Raw genomic sequence first — 14,252 nt, 5'->3', positions numbered from 1 at the left:
CCAACATATTTTGAATTTTTAAATTTTAGCTTTCTCAATATTTAAGTATTATCTAAAACAAAAAAAATTAAATTTTGTTCATTCCTGCTAGTTGATTTGTTTTCTTTATTATCAAAAACAGTGCTGATGGCCTGGCTTGGGGGTGGTGGGAGAATTAGGGCTTTGTCCGGGGAAACTCTGATAGACTATTTCAAGAGGCCTCATAGGGAACATCCATTACCATGGAGAACTCACCTTGATCAAGAGTCTGACCATCAGCTTCACGCAGGAACTAGATTTGGTCACAATGAGAGAAGCACTGTCTCTCGATCAGGCTTATAATAACAAGGTTTATAAAACCATAAAGTCAATACACTAATTTTCTTTTTCTTTTTAATTTTTTAATGCTTATTTATTTTTGAGAGACAGAGAGCAAGTGGGGGAGGGGCAGAGAGAAAGGGAGACAGAATCTGAAGCAGGCTCCAGGTACTGAGCTATCAGCACAGGGCCCCATGCGGGGCTCAAATTCACGAACCATGAGGTCATGACCTGAGCCAAAGTTAGATGCTTAACTGACTGAGCCATCCAGGTGCCCCTCAACACACTAATTTTAATTTTCAATACAAGTACATGGTCACCAGCACCAAAATGCAGGAATCCAAACAGCCAGCACTTTCCTTCCCTTTGGACAGACTCAGTTTACCTGTGAAGCCCAATAATGCCCAGGATGCTGCTTAGAGATCACAAAATGTGAAAGCCAGCTTCAGTGAGGTTTCTGTCGTTGCCAAGGGAAAGGTCCTACACACACAAACAATAGTGTAGGGCTCTGTGGTTTAGTGCTTCCTCTGGCCAGGTTCTGTGCCTCTTATCTCACTACATCTTCACGATGGCCTTATGACATAGGTACAGGGACAGTAGTCAGGCAGTTAGTGACAGGGCTGAAATTCCAAGCTCAAGGTTGTCTGGCACCAAGGCCAGAGCTTTCGCTCCCTGCCTCTCCTCAAAGTACAGAAATGAGGACTTGGATGGTGATGAGGAAAGAGCACTTCTTGAACCGCTCCCATTTACTAAACAGGAATCACCGCGATAGCCAAAGCACTGGCATTTGTTCTACAAATGAGGTGACTCATGTTTTACCACCAGGCCCCTAACCCAGGGTGATGCTTCCATCCCCTTCATTTCTGACTGCTCAGGGCTGGGTGCGGGAATTAGGGACTCAGCGGCTGTAACTCATCCCAGAGGGAAATGCATCTCTGAGGTCAGCAGTCCAAGTGAAGCCGTCCAGGGTTTGGTGCCAGGCCCAGGCCACGTCTACCTCGTGGCTCTGGCAGCCTCGGGGCACGGCCTCATCCATATGGCCCGGGACGGCTCCCAACAAATTTCACATTCCAGCCAGAGGCAATGGGGAAGAAAGGAGCCAGAAGACATGCCCCTCTCCTTTTAAGGTTACAATCTATAAGCTGAACACGGTATTCCTACTCAGGATCACAGGGCTATTGGGCACATGCACTGATCTTCAAAGAAGGCTGGGAAATACATTTTGGGTGGCCACATGCCCAACTAAAAATTCTTCTAGATATATAGCTACTGTATCTTAGGAATAATGGAGTACATCCCTAACTACAGTGTAGGTAAATGAGTACAGAGGTAACATCAGATTTAAAAACAAAACTTAACGGGTGCCTGGGGGCGCCTGGGTGGCTTAGTCGGTTAAGCGTCCGACTTTCGCTTAGGTCATGATCTCGCGGTTCGCGGGTTCGGGCCCCGCGTCGGGCTCTGTGCTGACTGCCAGCTCAGAGCCTGGAGCCTGTTTCAGTCTGTGACTCCCTCTCTCTCTGACCCTCCCCTGCTCACGCTGTCTCTCTCTCCTAGAAATAAATAAAAAAAAAAAAAAAAAAAAACTTAAGGGGTGCCTGGATGGCTCAGTCATTTGAGCATCTGACTCTTGTCTTCAGCTCAGGTTATGATCTCACGGTTCACAGGATCAAGCCCCACATCGGGCTCTGTGCTGACAGCCCTGAGTCAGCTTGGGATTCTCTCTCTCCCTTCCTCCTTGCCCCTCCCCTACTCACATCTGTGTCTCTCTCTCTCTCTGTCTCTCTCTCTCTCTCAAAGAAATAAATAAACTTAAAAAAAAAAAAAAAACTTCATTAAATAAACAGCTCCCAGATAGAAGTACCCTACCATGCCCCAGCTGAGTTCCTAAGAGTTTAGAAGAGTTCTAATCCACAGTTTTCTAGGCTTTTCCCACTTCCTCTTCTTATCTTACAATCCATCTTTTGCCCTGCCCTCTCCCCTGCAATGTAATAATAAAGCAGGTGACGCCATTCACTCGGTAAAACTACAGGACACCACAGATGCCAGAGAAGCAGCAATGAGTCAAATGAGCTGACTCCAGGGGGGCACACAAGTGTGAAAAGGTCTGATCCAGTCAGAGAAGTGGGGAGGCCCGTCGAGATCTGAGGAAAAGAGCAGGTTTAAAGGAGAAGAGGGGTGCCTGGGTGGCTCAGTCGGTTAAACGTTTTGACTTCAGCTCAGGTCATGATCTTGAGAAGTTCACAAGTTCAAGCCCCATGTTGGGTTCTGCACCAACAGCTCAGAGCCTCAAGCCTGTTTCAGATTCTGTGTCCCCCTCTCTCTCTCTGCCCCTCCCCTGCTCACACTCTGTCTGTCCTTCAAAAATAAATAAACATTTTAAAAAATGGAGAAGAGGCAGGGGATGCTTCAGGCAGAAGGAAAAGCATGGGAAAGGCCCTCTGGCCACCTCCTTCCCCTCCCCCTCCCTCAATTTCTTCCTCAGACCCTTCTCATTCTTCGGCCCACTGTTCATTCCCCAGCCCTCTCTGCGGTCTCACTACTCTAGAAGGGAATTCCAGGGGCCAATTTTTGTAGTGTTAGCTACTGTACCATATTTCAGCATCCTTCCAGAAAAGCGTGGGCCTAGGGTCTGAGCAATTTTCCTGATAAAACTCTACCGTCTAGCCCTTGAATAAGAATATAGGGTTTGAAGACACAAGGCCAGGGACACCTGGTCTTTGCCTGAGAAGCTGCCCTACAGACTCAGGCCCACAAGTCAGCTCAGGAGGAAGAACAAAAGGCCTTGGCAATGTCAGACCCGGGAGCTTCCTGGGAGCTTCTGAAACTCTCTGGGCACATGGCCTGTGGTCCCTTATTTATCCTCAGACATTCCAAATGTTTCCCTTGTTTCTCCACAGAAAGTGTAGCTATTGACGTGTTTCACAGACTTGTTCCTTCAGGAGTTTATTTTGTCATTTCAGTTATGTAGATATATATTCATTCTAAGCCTCTATATAAGGCCAGATATCACTGACAGACAAAACACGAGCTGTAGGCATAACATCAGAACACACCCAGGCTTAGTACCACAGAGCAGCTCCTACCAAAATAAAGTACCAGGTTTTTAAATCATGAGTATGATTTCTTATACATTTTAATGCATGTATACATCAAGCTCAAAGCTGTTGGTGCGATCTCATTTACTGTCTTTCATAGTGACCTGGAAAGAAAGAACAGCTAATGAAATCACCTATGGCCAATCAAGTATTGCTATGACTCGTAACAGAATCAAACGTTTACAGAAATACTATTTTTCTGGGGCGCCTGGGTGGCTTAGTCGGTTAAGCGTCCGACTTTCGCTTAGGTCATGATCTCGCAGTTCGTGGGTTCGAGCCCCGCATCGGGCTCTGTGCTGACTGCCAGCTCAGAGCCTGGAGCCTATTTCAGAGTCTGTGTCTCCCTCTCTCTCCGGCCCTCCCCTGCTCACGCTGCCTCTCTCTCTCTCCTAGAAATAAATAAAAATATTAAAAAAAAAGAAAAAGAAATGTGTAGAAATAAAGTTGGTTGTGAAATGCGATGTGGCTCAGGGGAACTAGGTACAGTAATTCCACTTGTTCCACCCATTTCCAAATGGCCCAAAGGCCATAGGGAATGTCTGCTAGGATGACAATGCTCCTTCCTCCCTAAAAGATATGTTCTTGAGATCCAAATCTGGAGATTTCAATAATGGTTGCTTTTTCTCTCTTCTATACTTTTCCATTTCTCTGAGAAATATCTCAAGTAGAAGATGACCATGAAGCCAGCACATGGCCAGGATTCATTTAGCCTCCGTGCGGCCCTCTGGGTCCTCAGCTTTCTCTCTGCCCTCAGCCAGAAGTGGTCAGGAGAGCACCAGTAAGGGCAGTGAGCCTCCGCTCATCTGAGCATGTGGGCTCAGAGCCAGCGCTTCCCAGCCCTATGGGACCCAGTGCCCCATTTTAAAGACCAACATTTTCATTTCCTCTTTTCTATCCTGAATTGAAACTCATAGGGGCGCCTGGGTGGCTTAGTCGGTTAAGCGTCCGACTTTCGCTTAGGTCATGATCTCGCGGTTCGTGGGTTCGAGCCCCGCATCGGGCTCTGTGCTGACTGCCAGCTCAGAGCCTGGAGCCTGTTTCAGTCTGTGACTCCCTCTCTCTCTGACCCTCCCCTGCTCACGCTGTCTTTCTCTCTCCTAGAAATAAATAAAAAACATTAAAAAAAAAAAAAAGAAACTCATAGATAGTATCATTATTGTCTCTATAGTTTTAAAACTCAATATAATACTGTGACATAGGAGAAATAAAAAGAAAAGCGATTTGTGATTTAAAAAAATAATATATATTTCTACATAAATACTCAGGAAGGATTATGCTTGAAGACAAAAAAAAGCTCCCACAAATCTTCAAAAGGCCTTGTTGGGTTGATACCATTCTATCGGGCCTCCCTGCTCTAGGCCATGGTAGCCCCAGGTTGTTGAGCGCCAGGCCCCCCCCCATCCTCCCCTCCCTCACCCTTCCCATCGTCCCCTCCCCCACCCAGGGCCAGCAACCTGCCACCTCTTAGCAACTCACCCTCTGGCTGTAGAAGGCAGGGCAGGAGGAGGGACCCGGGTTAGCCCGTTCCTGCTCCACAGCGGACACATGGGGCATCTGTAGGGACAAATGCAGGTGGAGATGGACCTTTCCTAGGTCCTCCAGTGGTGCGGTTTCCCAGAAGCCCCTGGTTTTTACAGACAACAACCCTGCCCCCCACTCCACTCTGCCCACAGTTGCCAGCTCCCTGCCCCATGATGCTACAGAAAGAAGCCAGGAGGGTGAGCTGGAGACGGAAGGTTCTGGTAGATAGACATCATTTTCTCAAAAATCCCAGGCCAGCATGGTTGGGTAAAGGTCAAGTGTCTTTATATGTTTCACTTTGGTGCTCAGGGTTGCTTTTTCTTCACCTGTCTCTGGTCACTACTTTAGTGCTGATGCCTGACAACACATAACTATGCTTTGGACGCACAGCTTTGCCAACAGGCACTCTCCAGCCCTGCTCGTCGAAAAACTTACAGGTGAGATGCGGTTTGAGAGCTCACCGTCCCTCTGCCAGTGTGTGGCAGGGTGGTGCGGGGGACAGAGCATGTCCCCGGAGTTCTTTAAGAGAAGTGCGTTCAAATTGTGGCTCTGTGTTCTGCTAGCAGCGTGACAGCAAGTTACTTAGGTTCTCTGCACCTCCGTGTCGCAGATCATAAAATGAGGAATAAAAAACTACTTTGGTGAGTTACACTGAGCATTAAGCAGAATCGGCTAAAAAAAAAAAAAGAAAGAAAAAGAAAAACAGGTCACACAGCCCAATACAGGAAACACAGGAGACACTCAGGAAATGGTTTTCCCTCTCAAACATCTGGAAGGCAGCCGGTCGTGGCAAGGAAAACAGAACTACTTTCAAGTCCAGATCCTTGACGTGAGACTACATGTTATAAGACAGAAATAATGATATTCTGCTGGGAGGAGCGACACGCATGCTCAGGGAGCACTGCGCCGGTCGATCTCACGGCTCCACTAACCCCAGAGGCATCACGGCCACTGCCACTTCCCTGCTCTTGACCCAGGATCGCGTCCAGGTGTCGCAGACGAAAACCAGCTGGAGTGTTTACCGCCATCATCTGCGGCTCCACCCACTCCTGCAGTCACTGTGTTAACTGCAAGTAGAGGGACTATAGCTTTGCTCCCAGCAACCGGCATCCTTTCTGTTAAGGAAATACTGGGTTAATGGGGTCTCCACTGAAAGCAGACCTGAAGCTTGGGCATGAGGGAAACTTGCCCAGCAGAGGCCACTTTTAACAGTAACTGCTCCGGTGCATGTTTTATGTCGCCCACAGTGATCTGCAAGGCTTTGACCCACTTGTGTTCCGACGCGGGAGGCTGGGCCTGGCGAACCTCAAAAGCTCTTGGCAGGGCTGGGGACCAGCGGCTCCTCCTGGGGAAGAGGGTCAAGGATAGCCAGGGAGGCTCTGCAGGGACCCACCAGTTCTGGGGCCACCCGATACAGCCAGCTGAGCGGGTAGTGCAGGAAGGCGGCGGTGCAGAGGTCTGGGTTGTGCATCTGCTGGTTGGAGAAGAACGTCTGGCGGACCCTGCAGCGGAATCGGCTGCCCATCGCGCCGTAGTGCAGGCCCAGCTCCCCGGTGACTCTCTGGCGGAGGACAGATTCCCCCCACCTGGACCTGCATCACCTGCAGCCGAATCCCCACTGCTGGGGCCAGCTCTGTCCTCCCTGGGTCTGTCACCCGGAGACATCAGGGCCTCTGCCCCCAGTAGGGAAGGAGCTGTGTGCTTTAAGCCCAGAGGTGGCACACGGTGCGTTGGGAAGTGGGGCAGCCCTCCACTTTGCCACTGACTCCCTCCCTGCTTTCCTCACAGTTACCTGCCTGGCCTTGGAGAATAGCCACCCGGACACCCCTCAGCGTAATGCAGCCTCTGATGCCGAACAGAGGCCTTTGCAGAGGGGCCCACACACCCAGCCCCTCTCCTGCCCACCTAGCAGCTCTCCACCTCCTCACCAGCCTTTGCTGTTCGGTCCAGAGAACCGATCTGGCCATTTACTCCCAAAGTGACTGAAAGCATGCAATTTCCTCTCTTGGAACCAGTTTCTCGTCTGTCACATAAAGGTAGCTGTCCCCGCCCAGCCCACCTCTCAGGGCTACAGGAGGATCAAATTGCAGGCAAGGGCTTTATACCCTGTAAAATGCTCTGCGTCATTGATCCCAGCAGGCTCTGCCAACGCCAAATGGCCTGAATTCTGTTGGCGCGGGACACGGGACGCTCCCAGCTTTGGTGGCTGGTCGGTAGTGCCACAGGGTGTGTTTTCCTTCCTCCTGTTCCCAGGACCCATCAGCTCACTGGCCCTAACCCCCATCTGCGGGGGCCACTCCTCTAGCTGCGCCCAGACGCTGGTCACAGCTGGCTAGTCCGGCACATGAGGATCCGACCCCACAGGCAGGTACGTCTCAAGGAGGGTTAATGGAGATTAGGTTAATGGAGACTGACGGTCTAGCCACCCTCCGCAAGTCACCCCACAAGCTGAAGTCAGTCCTTCTGCGGCAGCACGCCGCTGTCATTTGGAACATGTGCCAGCAGAGGGCGCTGGCAGACAAGGCCAGGTGGAGCTCTACAAGGCTTGCGGAAAATCTCCTAACTGGACTCAGGAACCTGGGACAGAGCAGATCAGGACAGGCGGCCTGGAAGCACACACCCGGCCCCCTCCCCCTCACTAGGGGTCTCCTCACTCAGCACTCACTCTTACCTGAATCTCCCTCTTTGTGGAGTTGATGACTTGCAGACCATATCTGCTCACTTCCGTGTGCCTAGTGCAAAAATGGCCACGTGACCCAGGAGAAAAGGAACGGTGCCTCCAAGCTCCAGGCACACCCTCCCTAGACCCCACGGAGGTCAGAGGGCACTCCACAGGCCCCCAGTGTGCTGGGCTGTGTGTGTGCATATGCGTGTGAGAGAGCAGGCATCCTGAGTCCATGGAGGAAGGATCTAGAGGTCACAATGTGACCCAAGGGGACCAGAGGGATCCCCAAATCCAGTTTACTAGGGAAGCCCAGCCTGGACCAGATCTTGATTTCCTGACTACCCTGGCCAGGACCCTCCACCCCTCTCCCCTCTGCTGGCAGGGAGCACAGGCCAGGGCTCTCTCGCTGGTACAGGTCTGCCAGGTGCGTGTCCAGCCTCTTCAGCTCCTCCGTCCGCTCTGAAAGTAGACAGAGGACAGCAGAGGGTGAGTGACAGCCCTGCCTGCCTTTGTCTGCCCCAGGCCCAGTTCCACCATGTGGTGAGGATGGAGAGGTCACCAGGGGTCTACACAGCCCCAGCTGTGTACCTAACATCCCTCACCCCTTCCTACACCAACTGAGACTCCGCCCAGAGCAAAGCGGAGACAGCAAAGATCCTGGGGGACAGGTGAGGAAGCTACGCAGGCAGTCAGATGACCCACCCAAGGTCACATGGTAATGACTCATAGCCAGCTTTTAGAACAAACCTGGAATTGTTTAGACTCACAGCTACTCCTCACCCAGAGGATACTTCAAGTCATTACCAGGTGTGGGACTGTACCTTCCACCCTCTGAGAGTCCTCAAGTGAGTGCGGAGGGTACAGTCAGGGAAGGAAGGAATTCTCAGACTACAGAAACACCACAGCACTCTGGCATCAGGACACAGGTATTTGAGTCAGCTTTGCCCTTTCTGGCTGTGTGAATTTGGGCAGCTGCTTAACCTCTCTGGATCTCTGTTTCCTCGTGTTTTATATGCAGATCCACTCTCATAAACCACAGAGTGGACAGTATCAGCACAGTTACTACTGACCCCAACAGGGAAAAGGGCAAGATGATGAAGGGGCAGGCCTCTGCGCTGGTGCCTTGGCGCCCCCCTACCTGGTCTTGACCACGCCCCCCAGCTCCCCCTTCTCTTGATGCCAGTGCCCAGCTCCCAGGACAGCTCAGGAACCACCAGGCACATTCGCCAGTCCTGCCGCTTCCTGGACTTGAGGATGTCTCCAAAGATGTGATCCCCCATGTCCAGGATCTCCTTCCCGCGTGGCCCCGAGCAGCTCGCACATCGTGTCCGAAGAGCCTGGCCTGCCACGGGAGGACAGGCTTGCTCACAGCCCCGCCTGTCCTGGTGGGCAGGCTGGGGACGTGGGCTCCTAGTCTAGAGAGGGTGTCTGTGGAGGCATGGGGACAGGCTGGGAGCTGGTACCTCCAGAGTAGATGGCACAGTGCCAGTAGGGCCCTGCGGAGGTGTCCACGTGGAGCTTGCCCGAGCCCTGGAAGAGGAGAGGGGCACCCTGGTCAGAGAGAGCAGAGCACTGGGGGCATGAGAGGAAGGAGGTGACAGAGAGTCCCAAAGGAGTCCCCTGGGTCCCCGCCTCCAGGGACAGACAGAGCATCAGAGAGGCAACTCCCAAAGGCAGGTCAAGTGTAAAGGGCAGACTTCCTCCCCACCACGTGGCACAGGGGTCAAAGTGGATGGGGTCTCAGCCCCTGCCATTACCATGCTGACCTGTCTCAGCACCGTCCCCTCAGCCAAGAAGCAGGGCTTCTTTGTGTCCACCATGATCAGGTCAAAGCAAGACCTCCAGGGCCTGACTGAGCCCTCAGCCTATGGCGCAGGGATGGGAGAGTGCGTGTAGACACACACACACACAAACACACACACACACACACACTCTGGAACATCGGACCGTGACACACCTCGCAGCTCTTGCCTGGCCACCCACCAAGCTCTGGACTAGTGAAAGCTCGCCAGCCTCACAAGCCCATGCATGTGCCCTGGTCCTGACTCCTAGCCCTGCGTTACCCTTGGATTCGAGAACCACAGGGTCTGGCTCCCCAGCATTCTCGACCATGACCACTCTGACACGAGGAAGTGCTCAAGAGGTATTTGTGAAAGCTGGTGCTGGACACTGTGCAGGCTCTCATGTCAGCCTCAGGATGTGAGCATGGTGGCTGAGTTAGAGCCCTGCTCACCCATTGGCCTGCCAGTGACACCCAGTCACATGTGGTGCCACAGGGCATGTCACACAGACCCCTCCCCTGGGCCTGCCACACCTGATCTCACCCCCTTGCACCTCATTAAGCCCGTCCCCCAGACATCTACCTCTTCACGGCTTTCTCCAAGGCCACCAGTGACCTTCCCGATCCCTTGGCCTGGCCGAGGTCACTGGCCTCCCACGCACTGCAGAGGCTCCAGCAAGGCCCACACATGTGAAACACCCCCTCCCACATTTGGTTCTTCTTCAAGGGGATGGCCGAACATGGGAGAGGCCCTAGCACTGTGGCCTGGCCTGGTCATCCTCCTGGGGCACAGCCCACCCCAGCCAGGCACGTGGTACTCAACTCACCAATGCCAAACAGGTAGGTCATAATGGCCTGGCAGAGACAGGGCAAGGGTCAGAGCACCCAGCTGGGCTGGCCCAGGGGCTGCTGCCTGCCTCTGCCCTCGGCCCACAGGATACACTGGGACCACACAAGCAAGGTGGTGAGACATTTCTCCATCCACTGAGACCTTAAAAAAGGCCAAGAAATGGGGCACCTGGGTGGCTCAGTCTGTTGAGCATCCAACCTTAGCTCATATCATGATCTCACAGCTTGTGAGTTCAAGCCCCACTCAGGCTCTGTGCTGACAGCTCAGAGCCTGGAGCCTGCTTCAGATTCTATGTCTCCCTCTCTCTCTGCCCTGACTTGTACTCTGTCTCTCTCACTCTCAAAAATAAATTAACATTTTAAAAAACTGTTTTTGGTTTTTTTAGTGTAATTCTTTAAAAAAATTTTTAAATAGTTTATTGTCAAGTTGGTTTCCATATAATACCTAGTGCTCATCCAACAAGTGCCCTTCTCCATGCCCATCACTCTCCTTCCCTCCCCTCCATCCCCATCAGTCCTCAGATTGTTCTCAGCATTCAAGAGTCTCTCATGGTTTGCCTCCTTCCCTCTTCCCAACTATGTTTCCCCTTCTCCTCCCTCATGGTCCTCCGGTAAGTTTCTCCTAATCCTCCTATACGTGCAAACATATGGTATTTGTCCTCTTCTACCTGACTTATTTCGCTCAGCATAACACCCTCAAGGTCCATCCATGTTGCTACACATGGCCAGATTTCATTGTTTCTCATTGCCGTGTAGTATTCCATCGTATAGATAAACCCCATCTTCTTGATCCATTCGTCCGTTGATGGACACTTAGGCTCTTTCCATGTTTTAGCTATTGTGGAGAGTGCTGCTATGAACATTGGGGTACATGTGCTCCTATGCATCAGCACTCCTGTATCCCTTGGGTAAATTCCTAGCAGTGCTATTGCTGGGTCATAGGGGAGTTCTATTGTTAATTTTTTGAGGAACCTCCACACTGTTTTCCAGAGGGGCTGCACCAGAAAAAAAAAATGTTTTTTTTTAAAGGCCAAGAAATGGAACCCAGAATGCCAGCCAGACCGTGGGGGTACCAGGGTCTTTGCTCCTTCCTACCCCTCACTGTTCCTACAGGGCCTCAGTTTCCTCCAGGATCCAGAAAGGAGGGTTGCAATGGGCTCCAATGGCTGAGAGCCCCACCTCTCTGTCCACACACTCACATCCTGTGTAGTTATAGCTGCATTTCATAGCCAGAAACACTTTCCCAACCTCCTTCATCTTGCCCAGCAGGATGGGGATACACACCTGGAGCAGAAGCCAAGGTCACTTCCAGGGGTGGGGTCTCCCCCAGCTGCCCTGGGATCCCTTTCTTGGCTCTCAGCCTCCCAGGCATGGGGCTCCAGGCCAGGCAGGAAAGTCTGTGATCAAGGCGAGGCCACAGTGCTGCCCACATCTTGAGGGTGGAGGCAGGGATACAGCCTCACTGCTCTGGGGAAGAGGGGGACAAAGGAATGGGGCTTGGTCATGACCCACTCACATCCTTCTCCATATATTTAACCAAATTTTTCCAGGGTCTTATCCTTCACACAGCCACGGGGGGGGAGCAGAGGTGTGTGTGTGTGTGTGTGTGTGTGTGTGTGTGTGTTCATGCATGCATGCGCACGCACAGGGGTGTGCACGTGTGCATGTGCGTGCAGGTGTGCATGTGCATGTGTGTGCATGTGTGCCCACCTGCATGCACGTGTCCAAGGTGTGGGAGCCCAGACCGTAGTCCTTGGCAGGAAAGAGAGCGGAAACTCTGTGGATGCTGGAGCCCTCAGGGCACACCCAGCAGAGCCAAGGGCAGACAAGTCAAGGGTCCTGGGGTCCTGGGCACTATCCATGGTATCCCTCACATCCTGGAAGAGACTTCAGAAGGATATGAAAAGGTTCCCATGCTGATAGTCAGTGTCACAGCTGGCATGGGCCAGGAGGACAGGAAAGGCTGATAAGGAGGCCTGAGGTGACCACCCAGCCCAGACTCTATACTGGAATCACCCCTCAAACCACACTGAGCTTATGTCCCAACCATGCTGGAAGGGGTATCACCATGTGCTGAGAGTCATCCCTTGGGGGGCACCAGTTCCAAGGTGGAGGGGGGTGGCCCACAGTGAAAGCCTTCCCACTGAGCTTCTAGAGCCTCTCAGGAAGGGTCTCTGCTCTTTGGCAGGGACCCCACTTCAGGGCTTAGGCCCCGGGCAGTGGCCGTGTCTTGTTGGTGACCCAGGGCTGGACAGTGCACAGGACTCACTTGGTGTAGCGGGAGCAGCCAGGGAAGGAGTCCACCAGGCAGGCATACAGGTAGGTTTCTGGGATGGAGAGGACAGTCAGTGGCTGGCCCAGGCATCCAGAGCAACCCACTGGGGCCAGAGCTGGGCCCCTGGGGACCACCTCCCACACCCCCTAGGCAGCCCTCATCAGGCCGGTCGAAGAGCATGCTGAGGATGTGGAACTTCTGCAGGTCGTCCCTCTGAATGAACTTGAACTTGCTGGGGTAGAAGCTCCTGATCTCTGCCCTGGGGAGGGAGCGGGCTGGGTGCTGTCAGTGCCCCCTCTCTGGTGCCTCCTAGCAGCGCACTCAAGCCCTGTCATTCCTCCCCACCTCCGTCCACCCCTGCTGTCCCTCTTTTTTTTTTTTTTTAAATATTTTTATTTATTTCTAGAATAGAGAGAGACAGCGTGAACAGGGGAGGGTCAGAGAGAGGGAGATACAGACTCTGAAACAGGCTCCAGGCTCTGAGCTGGCAGTCAGCACAGAGCCCGACGCGGGGCTCGAACCCACAAACCGCGAGATCATGACCTAAGCGAAAGTCGGACGCTTAACCGACTAAGCCACCCAGGCGCCCCCCTGCTGTCCCTCTTTTATTCAGCTGGCATTGTTGAGCCTCTGCCTGTCCTGAGCCTCTCCTCCCCCGCCTCTTCTTCTTTCCTCCATCATCCTTACCATCAACCCCTGGTCCCTTACTTACTCCAAGAGGAAGTTGAAGCCATGGGTGTCCACCTTCAGCAGGTTCCCATAGAGCATGTCAAATACCAGCCCCCCTAGGCAGAGAGTGCAGAGGCTGTGGATGGGGGTCCAGGGCTGACTACCGGCCATAGCCTCCCACCGCAGCCAAGTCTGGCACCCGGTGGGGGAGGCGGGGTCATTGGCGTAGCACAGGGTCTCACGTGGGTGCCCAATGCACACCAGATGTTCCAGCAGTAACTTGAAGGCCAGTGCCTCTTAGGCTCGGGACGTGTAGGCTATAGGAACCAATCAGAACCAGGCCAGCTGGTGCCCACTCCTCGCTCCCCGAGCCCCAAATACTCTGCTCCCTCCCTCCTTACCAGCCAGGGTGTAGTCCCTGTCAAAGCCAAAGCCAAAGCAGCGAATCTTCCCCAGCGCCAAGCTGCAATTGATGAAAATCCTGGGGAGGGGGAGAAGAATGTTGGAATCAGCCCACCAGTGCCCCAAACCCCATTGGGTCTGAGTGCATCTGAGCACATGCTTGTGAGCATGTGGAAGTGTGCACAGGGAGCCTCTGAGAAGCGGCGGCTCATCATGTGGGAGTGCGCTGTGGGCACCCCCGTGGGTGTGCAGTTGTCAGCCAAGAGTGTCACTGTTTTGAGTGAGGTCACTGTGTCCAAGTTCAGAGATGCATTTGTCATAATGGGCAGCACGGGTCACCATATGGAAGGGGATGCCTGAGGGTATATTGTCAGTGTTTCCAGGTGACAGGTTGCTGCCTGTCACCTAGAGAGAAGGGGGTCTCCATGCAAGCACAGGGGTTCCTCAGCGTTTTGAGTGTCACCATATCTGTGTATTTAAAGGAGTCACCTGTGGGGCTGCTGTGTTATGAGGAGTATGTCAGGAAACAGGGTGTTAACAAGCTGAGGTGACCTCAACCTCCACCCCAAGTGCCCATCTCACCGCCGGTGCCAGTCCTGCTTCAGGCCTTGAGAGGAGACCAGAGTTGCGGCGCCCCTTGGGACTCCCTTCACTCTTCCCCACCCCCACTGACCATCGCCATGAGGAGCGAGCAGGAGG

The 14,252-nt window shown here is 52.9% G+C and overlaps 2 protein-coding genes across 5 annotated transcripts; both read right to left on the bottom strand.

Moving 5' to 3' along the window:
• Positions 1-3,224: 3,224 nt before the first annotated feature.
• On the bottom strand, positions 3,225-7,956 carry LOC120231574 (cytosolic purine 5'-nucleotidase-like). 4 transcript variants are annotated; one of them, XR_005528357.1, is made up of 5 exons: positions 7,585-7,647; positions 5,846-6,384; positions 5,349-5,585; positions 4,869-4,946; positions 3,744-3,781 (listed from the first exon to the last, which is right to left on the bottom strand). XR_005528357.1 is itself a non-coding variant. In XM_039231729.1 (4 exons), exons 1-4 carry the CDS (start codon positions 7,810-7,812, stop codon positions 3,473-3,475), a joined length of 498 nt encoding a protein of 165 aa, XP_039087660.1. In that variant the 5' UTR covers positions 7,813-7,956; the 3' UTR covers positions 3,225-3,472. The 4 variants fall into 4 exon arrangements, 1 of the variants encoding a protein (XP_039087660.1); XR_005528358.1 differs by having other exon boundaries at positions 6,307-6,384; XM_039231729.1 differs by lacking the exons at positions 3,744-3,781; positions 5,349-5,585 and adding an exon at positions 3,225-3,496 and having other exon boundaries at positions 6,307-6,474; positions 7,585-7,956.
• Positions 7,957-8,809: 853 nt separating this feature from the next.
• Positions 8,810-13,796, bottom strand: NT5DC4 (5'-nucleotidase domain containing 4; the record flags this gene model as incomplete). The annotated part of the gene is given in 9 exon segments (XM_039231701.1): positions 8,810-8,920; positions 9,042-9,108; positions 9,345-9,443; positions 11,492-11,669; positions 11,918-12,094; positions 12,477-12,534; positions 12,626-12,741; positions 13,195-13,468; positions 13,553-13,796. Coding segments are annotated over 6 exon segments (975 nt in total), but the record flags the coding sequence as incomplete, so codon positions are not given.
• Between the last annotated feature and the right edge of the window lie 456 nt (positions 13,797-14,252).

The sequence above is a fragment of the Hyaena hyaena genome, unplaced genomic scaffold (genome assembly GCF_003009895.1).
Source record: "Hyaena hyaena isolate Hyena2069 unplaced genomic scaffold, ASM300989v1 scaffold_57, whole genome shotgun sequence".
Classification (NCBI taxonomy): domain Eukaryota; kingdom Metazoa; phylum Chordata; class Mammalia; order Carnivora; family Hyaenidae; genus Hyaena; species Hyaena hyaena.
The sequence above is the reverse complement of the archived record's forward strand: the minus strand, read 5'-3'. Positions and strand labels throughout refer to the sequence as shown.

Excerpts from the sequence above, each read along its gene's own strand:
- LOC120231574 (XM_039231729.1), bottom strand. The coding sequence starts at position 7,812 with ATGGACTCAGGATGCCTGCTCTCTCACACGCATATGCACACACACAGC. Across the intron at positions 6,475-7,584 it reads CCACAAAGAGGGAGATTCAG|AGAGTCACCGGGGAGCTGGG; the intron begins GTAAGAGTGAGT and ends GTCCTCCGCCAG. Across the intron at positions 4,947-6,306 it reads ATCGGGTGGCCCCAGAACTG|ATGCCCCATGTGTCCGCTGT; the intron begins GTGGGTCCCTGC and ends TTGTCCCTACAG.